Source organism: Macaca mulatta, chromosome 14 (assembly GCF_049350105.2).
Source record: "Macaca mulatta isolate MMU2019108-1 chromosome 14, T2T-MMU8v2.0, whole genome shotgun sequence".
NCBI classification, from domain to species: Eukaryota; Metazoa; Chordata; class Mammalia; order Primates; family Cercopithecidae; genus Macaca; species Macaca mulatta.
Window position 1 is genome coordinate 107,535,034 of NC_133419.1, and position 23,843 is coordinate 107,558,876.

At 35.6% G+C, this 23,843-nt stretch overlaps 1 protein-coding gene across 1 annotated transcript in view; it reads right to left on the bottom strand.

Moving 5' to 3' along the window:
* Positions 1-13,480: 13,480 nt before the first annotated feature.
* Positions 13,481-23,843, bottom strand: part of GUCY1A2 (guanylate cyclase 1 soluble subunit alpha 2) — a 327,329-nt gene continuing 316,966 nt past the window's right edge. The window contains exon 8 of the mRNA XM_002799787.4: positions 13,481-17,135. Coding sequence (XP_002799833.3) covers positions 16,928-17,135 — 208 coding nt within the window. The 3' untranslated portion in view covers positions 13,481-16,927. The remainder of the gene's footprint in view (positions 17,136-23,843) is intronic.

A 23,843-nucleotide genomic window follows, 5' to 3' on the forward strand; every position in this document is an offset into this window, starting at 1 on the left:
TCATCAGCAAGAATCCTGTCAGATGTTTAGCCAGACTTTCCCTAGCTTTGATTTCTTTTGGTAATTTTCCATCCCTCCATTGACCCCCACCCTGCTCCTTGGCTGTAAATCCCCACTGGTCCTTGTTGGAGTTAAAGTTGAGCCCAATCTCTCTCCCCTACTGCAAAACCCCATTGCGGTATCCCACAATACAATCTGCCTTATCTTTAACGAGTGTTTGAAAGCTATTTCTTTCACACAGGTATGCAACTGGAGTGCATGTTCCATCTTTTTGGCAGTTTGATCTGGTTGTGCGACTGATTCTAGAAGTAGGAATGTGAGTGAAAGTGATCTGTGCTATTACCACTACCACTGTCACCAGGCCTGGCCTATGAAATCTTTTTTTTTTTTTTTTTGATATGGAGTCTCACTCTGTCACCCATTCTGGAGTACAGTGACGCGATCTTGGCTCACTGCAAGCTCTGCCTCCCAGGTTCATGCCATTCCCCTGCCTCAGCCTCCTGAGTAGCTGGGACTACAGGTGCCCGCCACCAGGCCTGGCTACTTTTTTTGTAATTTTAGTGGAGTCGGGGTTTCGCCATGTAAACCAGGATGGTCTCGATCTCCTGACCTCGTGATCTGCCTGCCTCGGCCTCCCAAAGTGCTGGGATTACAGGTGTGAGCCACCGCGCACAGCCCTGGCCTATGAAATCTTAACAGGTAGAGTCCCCATCAGCCTGGGCCTCTAAATAGCATGAAGCAGCTTTACTCCAATCTGGTACCCTTCTGGCCTGATATATTAGTGGGAAATGTACATTTATTGTAAGAGGTCTTTATCTGCTTGGATTGTTTAACCTAGCCTAAGTAATATGCAGAATATGAAGCCTTGAAGATGAGTGCTCCTGTAACAAAAGCCTAAATTCTGTGGCACTGGCTGAGAACCAAGGTGGCAGCTTCTGAGATCAAAAAGAGCTAGGTGGTAGCAAAATACTTAGTAAATATGCTGACCTTGGATAACTTGGAAGGCGGATTAAGTGCTCTCAGTGTCTACATTTATAGGAGAGTGGTAGAGGGGAACCAGAATATGAGTAAGTGTTGGCTTCTCCTTGTGTTACAAGGTTTAGGACAAACCTCGGTGGTTTGCAGGCAGAAACTAGAGAGTGCCAATGACTTCTGTCCTTCAAGAAAAGGAGACAAGGCTGATAAGGACTGAGCAACAGCAAGCAACTCATTAAGACTTCTCATTTTACCCAAGGGACTTGACTCTGTAGCAAAGATCAAAGAGTGCTACTTCCCCTCCCAAACCTTCCTTCCAGTTCTGTGTGACATCGAAGTAGCTGCCATTAAATTAAGGGACAAAGAAATAAGGCAGGAATAAAAACTTGATCTAGGAGATAACCGTGGTTTGGATGTCTCACATGGGACAGACTGGAAGCAAGCAGATCAGAAGCCTTTCAAGTTTTAAGGTGACTGTTTTGTCCAACAACGACAAATGTGATCCTCTCCTGGATCATATTTCAAAATGATCCAGTGAGTCAAATTTATTGCTTCATGACAAAGATATACTAGCAGGGAGTGGGCTGTGAAAGCTATAAAGCTCCCAAGGAAGGCATATTTCCTAATATCCACTACAGATGCAGCCATGGTATGGAACGAGCAAGGAAGAACTTCTCAGCCAATGGAGACGAGCGCTACAGATGGAACTGGAGGCCATAGATAATGATTCCCCATAGAGACTCCAGCCAGGGCAGGGGCTTCTTAATACCTGTCTATCATGCCATGAACCAGAGAATTACAATGTGTTTTCCCTTTCCTCCTTAACATTTATTGAATTTATGCCTTTGTCTTTGTCTTTCACTCATCTATCTATATGACTATGTATACACACATATATTTATGTGGGAGTGGGGGTAGAGAGGGAGAAAGCAGACATTTGTGCTTGGGTTCCTAAGTGACCAGGTGATGATGGAGATGACTGCATATCACCCAGCACATCTGGACTTGAGCCAGCTGTTGTAACTGAAAGATACTCTATGCAGAGGAACCTGAGGCATTCTACTTACTCAGGAAAGTGTGCAAATCAGTACTTGGCATGCAGAAGGGCAATTGTGTCAAAACCCGCTAGTCCTTTGCCAAAACCATTTCTAGTTTTCCTGAGCACAATATCACTTAACTGCAGTCTGCCTTGTAGTTAAGTTCCTGAAAGTTCAAATTATTAACAAAAGGCCTCATCATGTGTTGTTATTCTGACTTGCCTATGCCACAGACAACTTCTTAGTCTCTCTCTCTGCTTAAATTTTCTTACCTCTAAAATGAAGAAAGCAGATCTTTATAGGATTATTAAGATGTAGTTGAGAAAATTGTTCATAAAAGCACTTCTACAGTGATTATCATTTAAGAACTATTCATTAGGTGTTTCTTCTTCTTTTACCTACTCAGTATCAATTCTCATATGGTCAGGGAAGTGGTTCTCAGGAGTAGCATGGCTTCTGAGCAGCAGATAACACGAAGACAAGGGCAGAAGATGAGAACAGCCCTGTTTTGTGAACACAGGAATGAAGACTCCCTTAGGAACTTCTAGAAATAGATGGAAATTTGTATGGTTGAGACAAAATGGTTATAAAAGAGAGGGCCATTGAATAACAAAGATAACTTGATTCTGCATACATAAGCTGCTGGAGTATAGGAACATTGGAATAAAATTGTCCTCTTATAGGTATGTGCTGCAGCTCATCTGGTTGATGGTTATGCTCTTGAAAGTTACTCAGCAGGCATTCAACTGACATTTAATTATGATAGTAATATGAACCCTTGTCTCTGTCCTTTCAAGAAGGCAACTGGCTAGTCAGAAGACAGCTGAGTTATGCCTTTTCTTTGTCATATATATATTTGAGGTACATAGCACTACAGTAATTATAATCTGTGCTCGTTGATTTTGCAAGAGGACTAAAGAGATTGCATGTTAAAAAAAAAAAATCAAAATTAGCCTTGTCAAATATTGTGTCAGCAGCTGCATCTGTAACCATAAAGGTAATGTATTATGAACATCCCATTCACTCCTATATTCTTTCCCCCATTCTTTCATCTATTATTCATTCACATTCTTAGGCATTGTTATTCACCACCTCTGTGTGGAAAAAAATGCTAAAAGAATGTTCAGACTCCATTTTGGTATTATTTATTGATTTAAATATTTTATAAGTGACAGTTTGGACACTTTTAAGGTAAATAAATGCATGACTTAACTAGACAATTTTGTAATGAATTATGTAAATATAACACACAACGATCATTTCCACTTTGTTTTATAAGAATCCCAAATTTCCATCACTCATTTTTCATATACAAATTCACCTTGTGCTGCAGTCTGTAAATACAAAGACATTTTACATCATGAAACATGCTATTTACATTGTGGATGATTTAGAATAATAACAAAAGAATAAGTAAAAAGTGGTGTTACATGAAAAGCAAGATATTGTGGATATTTATAATTCTATGAGTTATACTTTTACATGTATTCTTAAAATTCTAGTGAAATGAGGCATATTTTATCATTTCAATCAGAAAAAGTTTCTTTAAACCTGTACTACTAGATACAGAAAAATATTTTAAAATATATGAAATACCAAATGAAACTTTTAAAATGAATGGTACAGGTTTAAGAGATGCATTCATTTTTTTAAAAAACAAAAAATAGTTTGACATTTCAAAATATATGCAATTTAATCATGCCCTACATATATATTAGTATATTTACCTGGTATTAGTTGATGACATCATAATTTAAGTTTTTGATAACTCAAGTTTTAAAAGATATTATTCACAAAGTAAATCTAATAACAGAAGAGCAGATGTACAATATAATTTACATTGCAAGCCAAACCAAAAATTTAGACCCATGAAATTGCAGCAAACAAATTAGCTAAAATGTTAAAATAATTCAGGTTAAATGAAGACCACCCCATGCAGAGGATGCTAATGAAGGCCGAGCACATTATAACTGTGTTTTTATTAAGTGATTTTGGAAACCTATTTATTATTATGTAGTGCCTGAAGACTTGATGGAACTGCCTTGGCTGTTTATTTTGTGCATTGATATGAGTATTAATAGGATTAAGTTAGATATTTAAAGTACTGTTTGGGAAATGAGACCCTTTGGTTTTGTAAAATGGCTACACGCATTTGAAGAGTCAGAACTCAGGTAGGTTGATTTTGAAATGAAGAATGATATGTATTATTTCTGGAATGCACTTAATCAGTATTTTAAAAGCATAATGAGACAGTTTTGTCACTTGATTACTGAAGTTATAATGTAGCTACAGGCAGCTGTTATAAAACTTCTGACTTTTTCGAAGGCAAAATTCTCAGGAGGACTTTTTTTTTTTTTTTAAATGAAGAAAAAGCTTTTCATCCAACTTGAAGAAAAATCAGAAAGTATTGTTCTCCATGGACCATTATTCTATTTGACTCTAACCTGAATTCCCTCATAGTCAAAACCTGCCATGATGATGTGAATCGATTTCCGCATAGTTGGAGTAATTTTTGCTCCAAATTCTTAAAGGAGACAATGAATTAGTAGCTTGTAAATTTTGCAGATCTGGGCCTTCGATAACTCAGTAGAAGGCAATAAAATAGAGGGAAAAATGGGACTGTGGATTACAGCTGTTCAAATTTCATCTTAATTTCTTCTGTTTTTCTCAACCATATTTCTTCTATTTTTACAATCATTATTAAAATATTTCCCTAAAGAAATAAAAATGGTAAAGGTATTGAAAATCATATTTCTTTATCTGAACAAGTATTAAGATTGTCTATCATTTCAAGACAAAGGTTTTCTTAACATTGAAAATCACAGGAAGAAAGTAATCAGTATTTTCATAGGTACCGATTTATATGGTAGCTGCCTGTTTTTTTACAATTTCAAAATAAGTCAATATAGGATAAACAAAAGTTAACAGAGAAATTCATTGCTTTTGAAGTTTTAATTTTTTTTCAAATATTTTATACCCCTTTCTTTGACTACCTCGTCTGTTAGAATTTAAGACCCCTGAGGTACATAACAAAAAAGTCCAAATACGAAATGAGAACCAAAATTCAAGGGTATTTAACTCACTGAAGCATATCTTTCCACAGAGGAACTAATCATGTTTTTTTCCCTATATAATTTTCTATTAATTAACACAAACTTATGAAGATAATTTGTTAAGTGGTTTGAATATAATCTTAATACCTGAAAATAAAAAGCCAGAAAGAATACAATTTTAAGTTTGGGAGATCATAGATTCTTTAAATCTTGTTCAAGATTTGTTCAAATTATTATAAAGTCAATGAGAAGTACCTACAATGGAAGAATACCCTTACTCTTAAAGAAGATATTTGACTTATTTTCCCTTAGGAATCAAATACTCTGCGAGAAATGGTTTAATTTTCCCTGAAAAATAATGGCTTTGGATTGAGATTTGTAAATGTTTGATCTCTTGATCCAAGCTGTATTTTTCTTTTTTTGTATTTAATAAAATGGCAATTTGTAAATTCTGGTGAATACTCAAAATTGTAGCTAAAAACAGCTATCTGAATATAGGTTTAAAACCTCAAAGACACAGAGCTAAGAAATATGGAATACACTGTGTATTGCTTTTTCAATAGAGTAGACATAAAATTGATGACAAATGTTTCCAAACCCTCAATAAGAACTCAAAACATCATACTATGCCAAGCTGAATTACAGAGGGGTATCTAAGAAAGAAGACAGTGCATCAGTTATCTCTAGATGAAGAGCCAGGAAAATCAAGTTGCTTTTGATGTATACACTTTATTGGGAGTAGTTTTCAGAAAGCAATTTCCCTACAAATAGAAAAAGCATTTTTTTTTCTATTTCAGTCTTTTAGCAGTGTGGTACTCACATAAAAAAAAATGGCTACTTGAAAATAAGAGGTTTTTCTAACTTAAGACATTTGTAGGGGGTAAAAATAGGAGACTGGCCATACAGATTGACCCTGATACTTCTTGAAAAAGTGTTTAAATTCAATGAAAATGGACACACATAGATTTGTATAGACCCACATTTCTCTTGACTGACAGTCTCTGGAAGTCAAGGTCCCAATTCTCTCTGTCACTTCTATCCTCAACTGATCTATATCTACATGCTCATCTTTCCCCTTCCCTCACAAATCCACAAAGTGCTCAATCATGTGAAAGTGAAAAAGGGAGGCCTCAGCCCCAATAGTAAAGTACTATTGTCATTTATCTTCTAAGAGCTAGAAAGAAAGAAAGCAAAGAGGGGAGGGAAGGAAAGGAAGAAAGGGAAGGAAGGGAAGGAAGGAAGGAAATACAATGGAAAAAAGAGGTGCTAAGCATGCTAACAAGTTTTAAAGCCTAATTTATTTACTGCACATAAAACCTATATATACAACCCATTCATTTTACATTCATCAAGAATTTTATTCAGGAACACCAAACTCAATTGATTCAAGTTATAGCCACACTTGATATTTGGACTCTTGCATGGTTTCTCATTAGCACAAAGACTATACTAATGTTTAATTAGATAATGCAGCAAATATTGATTGAAGACATAATACCAAATTTTCCCAGCAGATAATAAATTCTGCAATGGGGAGACATCTATGATGTGACAAGTTTTTTGTCCCTTTAAATATTCACTCTAATTAGCATATTTATTGTTTGTTTTATCAAAGTTTTGACATGCTGAATTTCATGGCATTCTGTCATTTTTATGACATTCTATTAAATATAAATATTTGTTTAAAAATCTATTATTTATCCTTATCTATTTTCAGCTTTCTTATAGGTTAACAGGATTAGACTACAGACCTAATTTTGATATAAGCAAAGTTTGATTTTTCTGTCTCTTTCCATCTTCTCTACTGGTATCCATTCCTTTCTCTAAGTTGCATTCCAGCTGAATCCAGCTAAATATTTCATACATGCTCATAAAATGGGACTCCTCCTATAGCCAGGTAATCATTTGCATTTTAATAGGATAATTTTTTTTAAACAGAATAAAGGTGTTTTTAATGATCAAAAGAAAAAGCAACGAGCACCTATTATTTCGGGTTATTGGGTCATATAACAAATAAATGAATTTTATGAGTGCCTGGTGACACACTTGAAACAAATTTTAAAAGAGGAATAGTAATTTGGGCTGCCATCCATTACTAATAATTTTTATACAAAAACAGATTTTTTCCTAAAAATCCCCCTGAATTACTTTAGATAATTATACACTCCTCTAGTTATCTAGACCTTCTTGGCTAGAGTTTGATCTACCATCGGAAATAATTTCTTCTTTTTGAGAATACTTTGTAGTCAAAGAATACAAAAGCAATTTATTTGAGAGTCCAAGCCAAGGTTAAGTTTTGGTTTCAGTGTGGTAATTTTTACCAATAAAATTCAGAAGGAGGGTTTCACGTTACTGATAAATCAACTAGGTGTTTTCATATTTTGCTTCATTTTATGGAAATTTTAACTTAAAAGGCTAAAACAGGAGACAGCCTTTCAAGTGGTTAGAAACATACATATTGATCCAGATCACCCAAACCTCAGAAGAAAGTCATATTCATTTGCTAGCCTTTAAAGAGTTACATTGACCATGAAGAAATACTTCTTGGGAGGCAATAAAAGTAGAATTGCTGTAGAAACTGAGGTTTCATTGGGTATGGAAATGCATAGTTTCTTATTAGTCAGAGGTGATGTAGCAATATTCATATTTATTGTTCAAATGATTTGAACATAAATTGGTTTAGAATTAGATTTTATTCCGAGTTTACAATGCATTGTTCTATATTCTAATGTGAACAAGCTGAAAATACAGTATTATTTGACTGTTATCCTTAATGCTTATATTATTTTAAAAAGTGTAATAGTTTAAGTAAAATAATATTGCCAAATTTGCAAACCCTGGCTCAATGCCATGATTTGTAAGTCTGTCATATTTAGGACATTTTTTTTTTCTGCAACAAGTGGAAAATATAAAGTAAAAATCACTTAAATGTAATTCACAATTAGATGTTATCATCAGAGGATAAAACTCTAAGGAACCTAGAAACAAAATTAATTGTATTTCTCATTGCTGAAGAACATGATACATTCAGAAAACTTTCAAAAGTCTCTCACATTCTAAGTTTTGGATATGAGTAAGTTGACTCAGGACAATAAATCTTTGTCTTAAATTATTTTTCTAACTGATAATTTTGATTGAAAATTGCTCAGGTTTGTTCCCTCATTTTAAAGTTTCTGTTCTAAACAAACTCTGCTTGAATTAACCAGTTACATGTAAGTGAAAAATCTTTGATGATTAAGATACTACCCAACCACTTTTAAGTTTAGAAAACTAGAGTCTTCATGTCTCACAGAGAACCATTAAGTGCTACGGGGTGATTCTCTCTCCAGCTCAAATACTCTGGCACATTCTCTAAGGGATGGATGGACATCTTTCTGCTCTAAAGTTCCACACTTGTCTTGCTAGCAGCCAAACCCAATTTGAGAAAAGTGTGAAGAAGAATATGACATAGAGTACAGCTCCCAAAAGAAGTTTACAAATTTCAGAACACAAAATAAATATTTCCTATTTGTGATTAAATTTTCCAACTATAAAGGAATATATAATTTCTTTAATGTCAGAACAACAATTTTTTTTCAAATGATGCATGAGACAAAAGTGTATTCTTCTCACTGAATGCTAGCTCAGCCAGGCATGTTATAAAAGGAAAAAATATAGTTTGTTTTAATATCACTTGCATACTGTTAGTCTGTTTTTCTGTGCTAATTTTAGTAGGGTTTTCTGTGGCATATGGCAGAGCTGGTATTTGGCCTTCTTTGTTCCTTCAACCCAGATGTTCTGACACTTTCATTTACCTTCATCATTGTAACCAACACTGGTTCTATCTGCCACCTTCAGAAAGTATCTATTTGTAGCTCGGTAAGCTTCTATCCCAGCTTCACTGAGATGTGCAGCTGACTAGAGGTTGGCACTACCTCCGAGGAAAGCTAAAAATGGCTTGTGAAGGGTTTCTCTTTTTTTGTCTTTCTCTCTTCTTTTTAAAAATGAGTGACCAGTAGTCAAATAAATAATTTGGCTTTTATTAAACCAGAGGTGTTTGTTACAGAAATTGCCTCTCCTTTAAGAGTCTCTATATCTTCCTGAAGAAAAAATTAACTCTCTTCGCTTCATCTCATCTAAAGCTCCTGCCCACCTCACTCACTCCATTTGTCCCTTTGTCCTAAGTCTGATGTGTAAATGTCAGGCAGCAAAATGCAAAGAATTGTCTTCAGAAAGTGAGGTGGTGTGAAGAAACAATTTTGCACATTTCTGATTTTATTCCAGTTATTACTTTCCTGTTAGATATAGGTTTAATGACATTTAATAGACCACAGTAAAAACATATTAAGTAGAATTCCTTCTTTATCTGCAAATGGCAGAAAGTCCACAAAGGAAGACTGAATATAAAGTGATTTCTTCATTTTAAAAATACGTATCAAAAGAATCAAAAAGAAACTAATACTCAGACCTGCCATTTGGTTTTTCTTTTCTGCTTTTAAATAATAAGCAAAGTACTTAAGTCTAATATAAAGAATAATCCGATCAGCAACTAGATGAATTAACTGGAAGGATAAATTCAGTGTAATTTAATAGATTCAAATTAAATATATTCCATTATTTATTTAACCCAAAACCATTCTTACTAAGGATTTAAGGATCCAGTGATATACAAGAGGATAATTGTCAAAGCCTCAGTGAATCAACAATCCTGCTTGATTTTGATAGGGAAATTTTCCAAACTGTGGGCAGGCGGATGCTAAATTAAGTTTTGCTATGAGTAATAGAAAGTTAAAGACAAAATACTACCAAACACACCCACCATTCAAATGTGTTCATATTCACGTTTAGAGGATTGTTTACCTCACTAGGCAATTATAGGAGCTGTCATCTTATTTAGGTGCTTAGGAATGAATCCTAAGCTTATATGCTAAATAATAATCTGATGTTTAGATATTGCTCAGTGTAAACATAAATTTACCAGTTGATTTTAGCTGTGATCCTTATATATTATTCTAAATGATGGAAAAGTAAATGTAACTACTAAAGAACTGATTATCATTGAGTATGCCACATTCTATTAAAATTGTATTTTAAGAAGACTAAAAACATGATTTTTTTCATTTCAAAATCTGAAAGCTTTACTGTTTTTTCAATATTATTGAATAATCATTTTCAGACATTTATTGTAGTACAGGTGACTTTCAGTCAATCATATTCTGAAGTCAAAATACTATCATACTTACCAAACACTTGTGTAGCTATCATTGAAAACAGTAATAATGAGCTCTTTTATCTTTATTCTTTCATCTTCCAAGACCGTATCAAACCAACATTTGAATTAATCCGCCCCGAGACCAATCTATATTTCTGCAAAGCCTACTTTCTCAATCACCTCTCTTCCAACCTTCCAACCTATGCTCTACTTCCACTCATTTATCCATCCTTAACTTCTTCTTTACTATTATATACTACAAAGATCCAAAAATTGGGCAACATTATAAATAATACACAAATCTCTTTGACAGGAATAGAAATCATATTTTGATAGCCATTTTAAAAATTATGCACCAGAAATAATCTGATGTATATTAATCACTTTACAGCATGTTTGCAAATGAATAACTTCTGAGATAGATTAAGCATATCATTTGCTCAGATATTTTTAATCTGAGTCATTACTTGCTGCTCATTTTGCTACAGAATAATGAATATCTTTAAGAAGTCCACACCAGCTGTATTATTGCTTGTATAAAACATGTTTCTGTTTTCACAAAGGCTCTATGAAATGCAAAGAAGTGCAAGCTTCATATGGCATCATCACCATGGCTTAAATTATTGCTTGAAAGGTTGTTAGAAGGTATTGCTTGGAAATCCCTTTTCAGGTAATATACAATTCAATATGAAAAGTACATAGTGAGACTAAATATTAAGTTGGTGTCTTTTCATAACATAAAAATCAAAGCATTCAGGAGTAAGGCTGTCACTTTGATATTTGCTTCTGTGTCCCAAAGGTCATAGTTTTTACCTCGGTGGTGAGGATTAGCAAATGTTGCAATATACCGCACAGCTCTGGCAGTAACTAAGAAAATAGTACTGTATCTAGTATGCCTAATAGCCCTATAGTGAGCAATATTCATCCCTCATGCTTATCAGTGTTGACATCTGTCTCTAAGTTTGAAGATGTATGCTCAGAAAGAAGACCACAATTTGGAAATCAAATCCAAAACTAAAATTTGTGAAAAAAATAATTGTATGAGGCCTAGAGTATTTAACTTTTCAAAATAACTACAAATGAAATAACATTACTATCCCCGTCAGCTTGTATTTACTCCTAGTAATTGAGATTATTTGAATACTTTTCAATGATTCCCAAGTCTGGCTGTATATTAGCATTACTGATTTTCTAAACACAGATTCCTAGGCCCTCCCCGAGACCTACTGAATTCAAATCTCTGAAGGTAAAGACTAGTCTTCTGTATTCCTAAAACTCCCTACGGAATTCTTATGAAGCCAGCCAGATACTTCCAAGCAGATCAGTTAAACCACTGAACTAGGTCATTCGTTTTTTGTTTTTTGTTTTTTTTTTGTTTTGTTTTTTGAGATGGAGTCTCTCTCTGTTGCCCAGGCTGGAGTGCAGTGGCGTGATCTCAGCTCACTGTAACCTCTGCCTCCTGGGTTCACGCCATTCTCCTGCCTTAGCTTCCCGAGTAGCTGGGACTACAGGCGCCCGCCACCACGCCTGGCTAATTTTTTGTATTTTTTAACAGAGACAGGGTTTCACCATGTTAGCCAGGATGGTCTCGATCTCCTCACCTCGTGATCCGCCCGCCTCAGCCTCCCAAAGTGCTGGGATTACAGGTGTGAGCCACCGTGCCCGGCTGGTCATTTCTTAATAAGGATTGAATGGCAATGAAGTGCTTAACTGAAACCATGATCTGGTTATAACATATTAGAAATAAAGACACAAACTTTACTTCTCTGCATTCCCAAGTCCTTCCAAAGAAACTTATTTCTTTCAATAATGAAACATCTGCATTCAATAAACACACATATACATATACACAAACTAAAAATAGTAATCACTTTATAAAACTATTTTAGAATATGAGATTAGCTGTGATACTTCCTGTGTTATAAATGTATCAATGACTTTTTTTAATTAAAGAAGGAATAAAGGAAGGAAGAAAACAAAGGATGGAAGAACAGTAATATGTAGGTTTCAATTGTTTGGATCAAGTGTGAGGAAGGAATTTTGCACACTATCTCAATATAGCCTGACAAGATTATGTTAATCTGTACATAATATCAGTGTCTGCTCTTCATTCACCACCACGAGGATCTTGAAATTGAGTCCATACCTGGGGTCAACTTACCCATTTAACGATACATTTTGTTCAATCACTTGAACACAATTTATGTGTATGTTAAACCAGCTGGTTGTGGTTTAGGAATATTCATATCAAGAGCTGCCCATAAATTGTTTAGAAATATGTTAAATCTTAATAATTCAGTCTCTTACGCATCATGATTTTTGGGCTAGATCTATTAGGCTATGCTTATAGAAGCCTCTGAAATGACATAATTTTTGTAGTTGAAGGTCTATAATCTAACAGTAGAAACAACTAAGCTACGATATAAGGCTTGGTTCTTGGACTTGAGTTTCTAGATATTGTCGGCTGAAAGGCATCTAGTACTACCCAAAGCCTATTCAGAGTCATTTATAATTAATTTCAAAGGAACATTCAGTGAAGTTGCATGAAGTGCTTGGAGTCAGACTGGGTTTTGAAGAAAGAGCAGAGGGAGAAGCTGCAGACATAATTAATGCCCCGGCACATCCAGTTCATTACTACACTTCAGAAGTACATTGTTACTCAGGCCTGACTGTGTGTGGTCCTTCCTATCTGCCTGAATGAGGCACCAGCAACCCTTTCTGTAGCCATTCTGGGTTCAGAAGTGAAGGGAGAATGCTGTTTACTGTGGCCAGGCTTGAGGGGTGAGATAGTTTCTAGGGACAGAATGGAGTAAGAAAGGGTCTAGAATGGGCTGAGTCATTCTCAAAATGACAAGACAGAAACCTGTGTGTAAAAGTTTTACTTTTTGCCTTAACCATCCACAACACTTGCCCTCAGAAAGTCTGGAACCCAAGAAGACTTCCACAAATATATTTAATGATGGTCATAATTTTGAGCTCCTACTTGATGCCTTATGACTTTAGATACACACACCGTTTTGTTCAGCAGCAATATGATTCTGTATAAAACACAATGCCTGGTGGGGTTTTCAGAATTCTCCATGGCTTTGCCTTTTGTTATCTATCAATTTAATTTCGCTTTATATTGCTAGAACTCTTTAGAGGCATTTGCAAAGTTAAAAGTCTTGCTCCCTTTGTGAATGAGATTTTGTTTAAGTTGTTATTCTCTTTTGCTTTGCTTTTCCTGGAGAGACATGCACATTCACACTAAACTACTGTGTCCTGACACCATTGTCACTGGACAAGAGGAAGGAGTGCAAGACTGTGAGAAATAACATTTGAAGTGCTGAACCTACGGACCCACCCTCAAATCTCAGGCATCAATGTCTGTCTCAGAGTCCCAGATCAAAGCTCACTTGATTCCACATAATCAGATATTAAAAGGAAAATCCAAGATTACTTAAAATATAGAGCAAGAGATGAATAAAGGCAGACTGTAGGCAGTTGGGTCCCATGTTACCTGGAAGCTATGTCTTCTTCCCCTTCTCTATATTATATAGACAAGAGATCCAACTACTATGTTTCTGAGGCATATTATTATTTTTTATTATGGTCAGTGATACCTAATTATTAAGGTCCACAAAGAAGATACAGGGTAGTACATTCTGAGTACATATTGGGGGATTCTGATTTTGTTAGATAACTGATTTATTTGCAAATGATGACATTCTCTCCATCAACATAATCCTGATACCAATGTGATTGATGCTTTGGTGCTAATGGCCAGTTATAAGTTGCCTTCTTCCAAATAGCAGCTTAAAAGAACATTAAAATGCAAGAGCTATAGGTGCCAAATTATATTTTAAAGTATCCCTTGTAGAGTGGGTTAAAACCATTTCCCCAATTTGATATCGTTTGGTTTCTAAGGAAATATCACATAAATTTCTTTTATCTGCCATACTAAAATGCATGCTGTTGGTAATAGTTTGTAAGTAAGTGAGAATATAGATAAGTCATATGAAATAACAAATGCCACCACATTGTTACAATCACAGTTCCTAAGAGAAGAGATGTAGATGGCATTGTGTAGGACAAATAAAAATATAATTCTTTCTCCATCTTCTAACTTCTGTGATTGAAGTTTGAATGAACAGACATTTTATATAGTACTTCACAAACATATAGAAACATTGTAACTACAATAATCAACTATAATAGATTAGCAAAATGATAACAGATTGGACCATTATCTCAGACTATAGCTTTGAATATACACTTAGATTATAACGTATGAAAAATGTAGTTGACATCCTGTCGGTGACAGATAAGAAATCTCTGGCACGTTCTTCATCGTGACATTTATGGCAATGTAAATGGATACGTCTTCTCTAAGTAAAATCATATAAACTAATACAGAATTTGTGATTCTTCTGACAAATTGAGATATATAAATACAATACTTCTCTCCAGGCCTATCACTAGTAATGAGGTGGATTTCCAATGATGCTTTTCAAATATGCTTCCCATAGATATTCTTAAGTATGGAGAGAATAAATATGTGTTTGTAGTTGCTTAGACAAATCTTTACAAAAAGTGAGAGAAATAGATTGGATATTCCTGGAAGTCCCTTTCAGCCTTATGGTTACAGAACTCATTGTTCATCACCAACATGTTTATTGATTTAATATACCATAATAAGTTCTAAGTTACTGAAGACATAATAAACGACATCAGTGAGCTTGTTCTCTCCCCATGCTCCAGTGCTACAAGGAGCCCATCAACATTGCTAAGGCATTTTCTAATATAAGCATGAGGATTGAGGGGCTCCCAGCCTGCTCTGCTCATACTGACTGTAAACCTCCTCATTGTCCAGAGACACAGGCCCACAGAAGAGGGGGTCAGGCAAAGGTTTAGAGTTCAAGGTCTACTTCCTGTCTTCTCCACATAAAGAGTGTTGTACTCGTGCCCTTATAAACACCCAGGGCAAGAAAATAACTCAAATTATAAAAGGGATCATGATTATAACAAATATTTGCATATCTACAAATGCCTTCTAGCCACACAAATAGAAAATTTAAAAACATTAAATAAGCCTCATAGACTACATTGGAAATTAGTAAATATGTTCTTTAACTGAGTTATGTCATAACCAAACCATAATGCAGCCAAAATCCCTGAACAGAAAAGAATATTGCATTCAGTTAGACATAAGTTATCAATGAGTAGGAAAATGACCTCTCCAAGGTTTCAAGGAAACAAATGTTTCCAGTTTATTAACCTCAATAGAAACTTAGATTTTATATTTGATCCCAAACAGGAAAACTCTGGACACATGATGCTCCTAATTTTAGTGTGAGCCAGTAATATTTTCATGCAGTATTGATTAATGAGAACAGGTCTTCATTTGAGCAGGACATGCAATGGAATCCTATCTGTAACTATAATGATTACTAGTTCTGAAGATTATAGCTACTTCAGTATTCATGAAAGTGATTCACTGAATTTAAAAGCCGTATCAATCAAACTGCAGAACATTTTTTTAAAACCTCAAAGCCATAAAATACAGAGGTTTCCTTGCTTTGTGTTGTACAAGAAGAAACAACATTCTTGGCAAAATGTCCTGACACTTCTTTGTCACTAATGCCAGTATCCAGGAATTTGCTCTCAAGAATAGCATTCGGCTCTTAGGAGGCATCAACTGGGGAAAAGGAAGGGGGTAACTAACATGTCATTTAGTTGAATGCTGTTTATTAGAATATAGTTTAGTGTTGCAAAAGCTACCTATATAAGTGCTAAGTTGAAAAGGGTCCAGTGTAGCAAAGCATCTCATTTTAACTGATATTTGTTAGAAGGTGGCAAAAAGACCTTTCTTCAATCTTGGTTACAGATATATCTGGTATTTGGAAATTCCATTTCCTCTGGATTCCATGCTACATTAATTAAATCTAAGATATATTTACTAAGCAGACATAGAATGCTTTCTTGGTATCTGAAATCCTTGGTTATATGTATTCTCAGTCCAAGCACTGATTTCTCTAAATAAGGGAAACTATGTTAGATTAATAGGTTAGTATTATATAATATACTAACAATACAGAAGCAGATTCTGAAAATGTAATAATGTTGTGTGAAATGTAGTTATCTAGAAGAGATATGTATAAAAATAGGTAATATCCCTAAAATATTTTGCCGAGTTACAATTCTTCCAGTTGGGAAGTTTACCACACTGCCATGATACATGTATGAAATGTCTGTTCAGAAAAAGAAACTTAGAAAATATTCCTCACCCACCAACTCACTAAATGTAGGAATATATAATCAAAACTGGCTCTCAAAAGTGGTACAAATATATAGGGAAAGATACTTGTATGTGTGATAAACAAGAAAACATGGAATCTATTTATTGGTTAGTTCTGAAAGGGGACCCACACTTGTAATTAAAATATATGTATATATATATGACCAAAAACACTCATATGAATGGACACATCTTATTTCCCTCATCCTCCGGCTTTGTATTGACAGCGGTCACCTCCACCTTTTAGTAGGATTATTGCCTGACATAATACAGAAATTTTGCTGCTTGTTCTCAACAAAGCAATGAAAGAGACACAATCTCTTTCCACCCCCGCTGTGGTGACCCATGTTCTGGGCTTGTGCTTTTTGGAGGAGTCTTTGTTCTGTAGCAGGTCTCAGAGGCTTGTCTCCCGGAGGAACATGGTGCCGATGTTGTAGGAAACCTTTTTTATTCTCGACGAAGAAAGAGAAGGCTTTGGTGGCTTTGGACCAGTCCTTACCTCCAGGAAATAGCAGATCCCAGGAATTTCCTTTGGAAAGTTGTCTGGAAGCTCTTCACGAGACCGCGGAATGAATGTGAAACTTTCTTCCCGTTTTAATAATCTAAGAAAAAAATACAGAGCACATGAATCAAGTAGGCCAGGGAAATGTAAAATACGTGGACAGAAATGTTAAAGGCTCAGGAAGCCTGTCTCTGACTGCTCGTGGTGACACCTCTATTTCTTTGTATAGATGTGGCCTTCATCAGATTCCAAATGCTAGGAAATGTTATGATCCAGAAAAGATCCCTTCACGTAATTTAAAAAAAAAAAAAAAAACTCAAAGCTAAGTGTGGTACTACCTGAAAATATTTGTTCAAGATTGATTTCTTTCTAAACAGCATTCTTTGAAAATATTTGTTCAAATGTTATTGTTTTCCCTAAACAAAGGTCTGAGGAAACTGCATAATACAGGTTTTATTTCAAGAATGCAGGATTCACGTTCTCTGTTTTTAAAACCTGCCCAAATTCTAGTGCACTCCTTTTATGTTTGGTAAACCATGTGCTTTAAATGTGTGTCCTGTATGTAAAAAACATTAAGTATTTAACTTTGTAGAACAACATTTCATGACTCCCAATGTCTTTGATACCTGCTTGCTGATTTCTAGCCAAGCATGCTATCCAAACTCGATACCATTATTGGTTAAACAGCTTGATTCTTCTCTTCCAGTCACATATAAAGACTCTTCTTCCAAACACTAACACTGGAATAAATTTATTCGTTAAACTTGTCCAGTTTCATGTAATGTTCAGTTTCATACTTGTATCTGAAAGTGCGGCCCAACAATTCAATTTAACTCAACAGCTCTTTATAGACTATTTCTTATTGCCCAAGAAAAACCTCCTAGACACTTCTGTGAATATAAGCAGTAGAACACATCTAAAAAGCTCACAGTTTTGTCAACAGATACAGAAACAGAATAAAAGAGTTTTTAAAAACCCTCAACAAATGAACAAAACACAGAGTAATATAAAAGTACAGAACAGAATAGGCTAGATGCCATCAGAAAAGTAGACACGAAAATTGCAGAAGTCTAGAGGAAAAAAGTATTTGCAGTGGGAGGACCATAGAGACTTCATGGACTAGATGTTATTTAAAGGCATGTACAGAATGATGTAACCAAAGGGTTAGAAACAAGAAAAATGTAAAGTTTCTAACCATATGATGACATTCCCCAGTGAGGTCAGAATGAGGGTTAAGACTGGGACAGTAGGTTAGGAAAAAGTTTTAAAGCCCTAAACTAAGAGTTTGGACTTTATTTGGAAAGCACCTTGGATCCAAACCCATTACTTTTTTCTTAAAAACAACCCATCCTCCTAACACAGATTCATGTTAGCAGCAGCTCCAAGTTATGCTGTGTAGGAGACAGGTTGGGGCAAAAGAACCAGTAAGCACAAGCAGAATAAAGGATGTGTGAACATACAAGAACATTGCACAGTCAATTATGAGAATCTCTAAGGAGAAGAAAATATTCCTTCTCGAATGCTATTAATGGATAGGAAATATTACCTAAAACAACAGTTGGTAGTACTAATAAGGTATAATATGAACAGTCTATATTTAATTTGAAAAACCAGAGCTATAGTATTTTGATTGTTAAAGGATATAATGGCAGTTTAAAAAAAACACAAAATGATTATATTCATTTGGTATATAAAAAACGAGGTTCCTTCTAACATTTCAAAATTCTTTCAAAAGTCTTATCCCATTTTATTCACATAATATAGTTGTTTGTAAAAGCTAAAAGTACAAACTATGCATCCAACAAAGGTCTAATATGCAGCATCTATGAGAAACATAAATTTACAAGAAAAAAAAACCCCATTAAAAAGTGAGCAGAGGACATAAACAGGCATTTCTGAAAAGAAGACATACATGAAGCCAACAAGCATATGAAAGAAAGCTCAACATCACTGATCATTAGATAAATGCAAATCAAAATCACAATGAGATACCATTTAACACCAGTTAGAATGGCTATTATTAAAAAGTCAAGGGCCGGGCATGGTGGATCACGCCTGTAATCCCAGTATTTGTGGAGGCTTATGAGGTGGGTGGCTCACGAGGTCAGGAGTTCGAGACCAGCCTGGCCAACATGGTGAAACCCCAGCTCTACTAAAAATACAAATAAGCCAGGCATGTTGGAGTGCCCCTGTAAATCCCAGCTACTTAGGAGGCTGAGACAGGAGAATCACTTGAACTGGGAGGTGGAGCTTGCAATGAGCCGACATCATGCCACTGCTCTACAGCCTGGGTGACAGAGTGAGACTCAGTCTCAAACAAGCAAACAAACAAAAAATTAAAAAACATAACAGATGCTGGTGAGGTTTTGGAGAAAAAAGGAACATGTACACGCAGTTGGTGGGACTGTAAATTAATTCAACCATTGTGGAAGACAGTGTGGAGATTCCTCAAAGACCTAAAGACAGAAATACCATTTGAGCCAGCAATCCCATTACTGGGAATATACCCAGAGGAATATAAATCATTCCTTTATAAAGACACATGCATGTGTATGTTCATTGCAGCATTATTCACAATAGCAAAGACATGGAATCAACCTAAATGTCCATCACTTGTAGACAGGATAAAGAAAATGTGGTAAATACACACTATGGAATACTATGCAGTCATTAAAAAAGAATGAGATGTCATTTCCAGCAACATGGATGGAGCTGGAGGCCACTATCATTAGCAAACTAATGCAGGAACAGAAAACCAAATACTGTATGTTCTCATTTATAAGTGGGAGCTAAATGATGAGACTACATGGACGTATAGACAAGAACAACACACACTGGGGCCTTTTGGAGGGTGAAGGGTGAAGGATGGGAGGAGGGAGAGATTCAGGAAAATAACTAATGGGTAGTAGTCTTAATACCTGGGTGATAAAATAATCTGTACAACAAACCCCCATACATGCACAGGTACGTAACAAACCTGTACTTGTACCCCTGAACTTAAAAGCTGAAAAATGCTAATCTCCACAAAATTTATAGAGGGTGAAAGTGAGTTCAGAGTAAGTTATACTGATTTGCTCAAGGGTTCACTACAAGACAGTAGTGACAATGGAACTGGAACCTAGACCTGTAAACACAAGTCAAGTTTAGCCCAACAATAAATAACAAGACTAGGTAAGATAGCTCTCCATCACAAAACAACCAAACTGAGATATCATTAATGACAATAAGAATGGAAGTCAGCAGTAGTGTTTACTTTCTTTTCATTTTCACAAATGTCAATTCTCTTTACTATTGATATATAATCAGTCACTTCAGAAATAAACTGTAAAACGCCCTATACAGTAGTTTAATTTAGCAGTGAATTCCACAACAGTTTTGCTAAGCTCAAATAGAAGAGTCATCATTGTGTAATATGTGGGTGTCAATCATTGATGTCAATCAATCAACAAACTTTTTAGTGGTTATGACATTACAAATAGCCCTCTGAATGGAGGCGAGTAAGTGGGGATTCGCAGAATAAGTTAATATAACTAAAATGACAAGAAATACTCATTGAAACAAATTAGCAATAAAATGACACAACATCTGATACAATCTAAAGGAAGAAATTTTACAGGAGAAAGGGAGAGGTGATAACTATGGACTTAAGTACAAAAGTTAAGAACCACATATAGCCATAGTTCAGTCTTTCCACAAAGTTTCCTTGAAGCCCATAATCAACAGTTAGGACTCCAAATAAGCTACATTCCCTTCTCCCTATCTTTTAAGTCCTCAAATGTATCTTTTACAGTTTGTTTGTCTCACTAAGATCTTTGTTTTGCTATAATTGAGATTTTCAACCCCAAACAAAAATGGGGTTATGTCCATGAAAGTACTTGTAAATGACTGAAAGAAGATGGTACCAGCTGCTTCAGATGTCAGAACTTTTAAATAATTCACTGCACGTTGGCTGGGAGGAAACTTTTCACAATGAATTGATCTCTTGACATTTTAAATAGATCTCATATACTTTGCTAGAGATTACAGAGACAACAGCTTTTATGAAATTGTATTTTCTTTTCCCAGTGAACATTTTGGTATCCATAAACTAAATACAGTTTTAAATTTCAATAATAAAAATGAGAACACATAAGGATAAATTGACTCAAGGTCCTATGATATCCAGTATTTATTACAGCAGACTTTGTAGATAAGAACATTGAAGTGCAATGTTCAGTTGAATTCCAATAGGACAATCTTTATGACTTGCTGGGGGGTTTGTGGAGGAGGTCAGGGGAATCATTTCACACAGCGTGCCTGGTGATGATATGAGTCACGGTGCTGAGTGAGCAATCAAATGTATACAAAGATTAGGAATTAGTTAGAACCTGATCATCCCAAAGCCTCGGATCCCCTCTGAAATGCTTTATTAAGTCCAAGTCCCCGGGTTATCCCTAAAGCTCAACCTAACAATCCATTTCTTTGGCACCTCAGGGCTGATATGGAAGCTTAGATTCTATATAAATCTAAATTAATCCCCAGCTGTAATCCCCAGCAGGTTGTTATACACTCTGGGAGTTTTGGCAACATGTTTAATAAGCATTTGGAAATCACACAAATCCTAGTTTACCTGCCTGTCCTAGTTTACCCTTTCTCTGCTCAACAGTTTTTTCTATAAATTGTTTTTCAAAATAAAAATTCACTGATGCTTTGCATCAATGGATGGCTCCCAAGCATGTGCAGGAAACTTGATTCCATGGCGGTCCATGGAGCTTCTCCATCACAGCTGCAGAAACGAAGCTGGTCTCTGACTCTCTCACCTCTTGTTTGCATGCTCATTTCCCCCAGTTTTCACCATGCTCTGTGCTCTGTCCTACATCCTACCTTGGGAAAGGGTCTGACACTTATTCATACTGAAGTACAAATGATCTAAATCTAGTTCAAATTTTAACACAAGACTCAGAATTCTTAGAAAGGGTCTGTGAATTCAGCAGTCAACTGGTCAACAGGTAATCATTAAGTGCCTTCTGTGAGCTAGGCCTGAACCAGTACTTTCTTACCTCTCATCATAATATGTATGGGACAGGAGAAGACTGAGAGGGAAACGAGAGAATTTTGAGTTTTGCTGAAAATGTCTTTGCATAAAGTGATTATTTTTATTTGCTAGGTTGCCCCATGGAGAACCCCATGGACAGAATAAACCTTGCTGAAATGAATAGATCCAGTTCCAGTCTTTAATAGTGGCAGACTAGTGTATATATAGCTCTCTGACACCTGCACATTTGAAATAATTGTGAGAAATTGGAAAATCTTTTGTTTGTTTCAACAGTTGGAAAGATCTGTGTAACGTGCAGAGCTATAAGAGCGATATTCTCAGAATGCTGTCTACCAGAGGGTAACCACAAACTTGTCTACTCACTATCCAGCTACTGCTCACCAAGGGATACTTGAAGGGCAAAGGAAGGGGCAGTAGAATCTGATGCATCTTGTAGAGGGGTAGAAAAGATACGATGACAGTGACCTTTTAAAGACTTTAGATGTCGGAAATATCTTTAGTTCATTCTTCTCTCAACTTGATTGGTTTAATTAGGCATTAAATTCTTGTTTAGAATTCATTTACTCCTCAGTATTTGGCTGTTAAAAAGTAAGATGTCATTCTGTTTTTTAAACTTCTGCATGTTAATTTTCTTCTAGTCTTTCTTATTGTCATCGTCGTCATCGTCATCATCATCATCATCATCTTTCTATCTCTGGTATTGTGAAAATTAATAATATGACTAAGTGCATCTTTTTTATTTGGCACAATGACAATTAGTGAATCCTTTTGAAGCTTTTGATGAAGCAAACTATGTCTTTCAGTTATAGGAATTTTTTTAAAGTTATTTAATAATTTCATATGCCGAACCTACAAAGAACTCAAACAAATTTACAAGAAAAAAACAAACAACCCCATCAAAAAGTGGGCAAAGGATATGAACAGACATTTCTCAAAAGAAGACATTCATACAGCCAACAGACACATGAAAAAATGCTCATCATCACTGGCCATCAGAGAAATGCAAATCAAAACCACAATGAGATACCATCTCACACCAGTTAGAATGGCGATCATTAAAAAGTCAGGAAACAACAGGTGCTGGAGAGGATGTGGAGAAATAGGAACACTTTTACACTGTTGGTGGGATTGTAAACTAGTTCAACCATTATGGAAAACAGTATGGCGATTCCTCAAGGATCTAGAACTAGATGTACCATATGACCCAGCCATCCCATTACTGGGTATATACCTAAAGGATTATAAATTATGCTGCTATAAAGACACATGCACTCGTATGTTTATTGCAGCACTATTCACAATAGCAAAGACTTGGAATCAACCCAAATGTCCATCAGTGACAGATTGGATTAAGAAAATGTGGTACATATACACCATGGAATACTATGCAGCCATCAAAAAGGATGAGTTTGTGTCCTTTGTAGGGACATGGATGCAGCTGGAAACCATCATTCTTAGCAATCTATCACAAGAACAGAAAACCAAACACCGCATGTTCTCACTCATAGGTGGGAACTGAACAATGAGATCACTTGGACTCAGGAAGGGGAACATCACACACAGGGGCCTGTCGTGGGGAGGGGGGAGGGGGGAGGGATTGCATTGGGAGTTATACCTGATGTAAATGACAAGTTGATGGGTGCAGCACACCAACATGGCACAAGTATACATATGTAACAAACCTGCACGTTATGCACATGTACCCTACAACTTAAAGTATAATAATAATAAAAAAAATAAAACAGCAAAAAAAAAAAAAAAGAAATACATAGA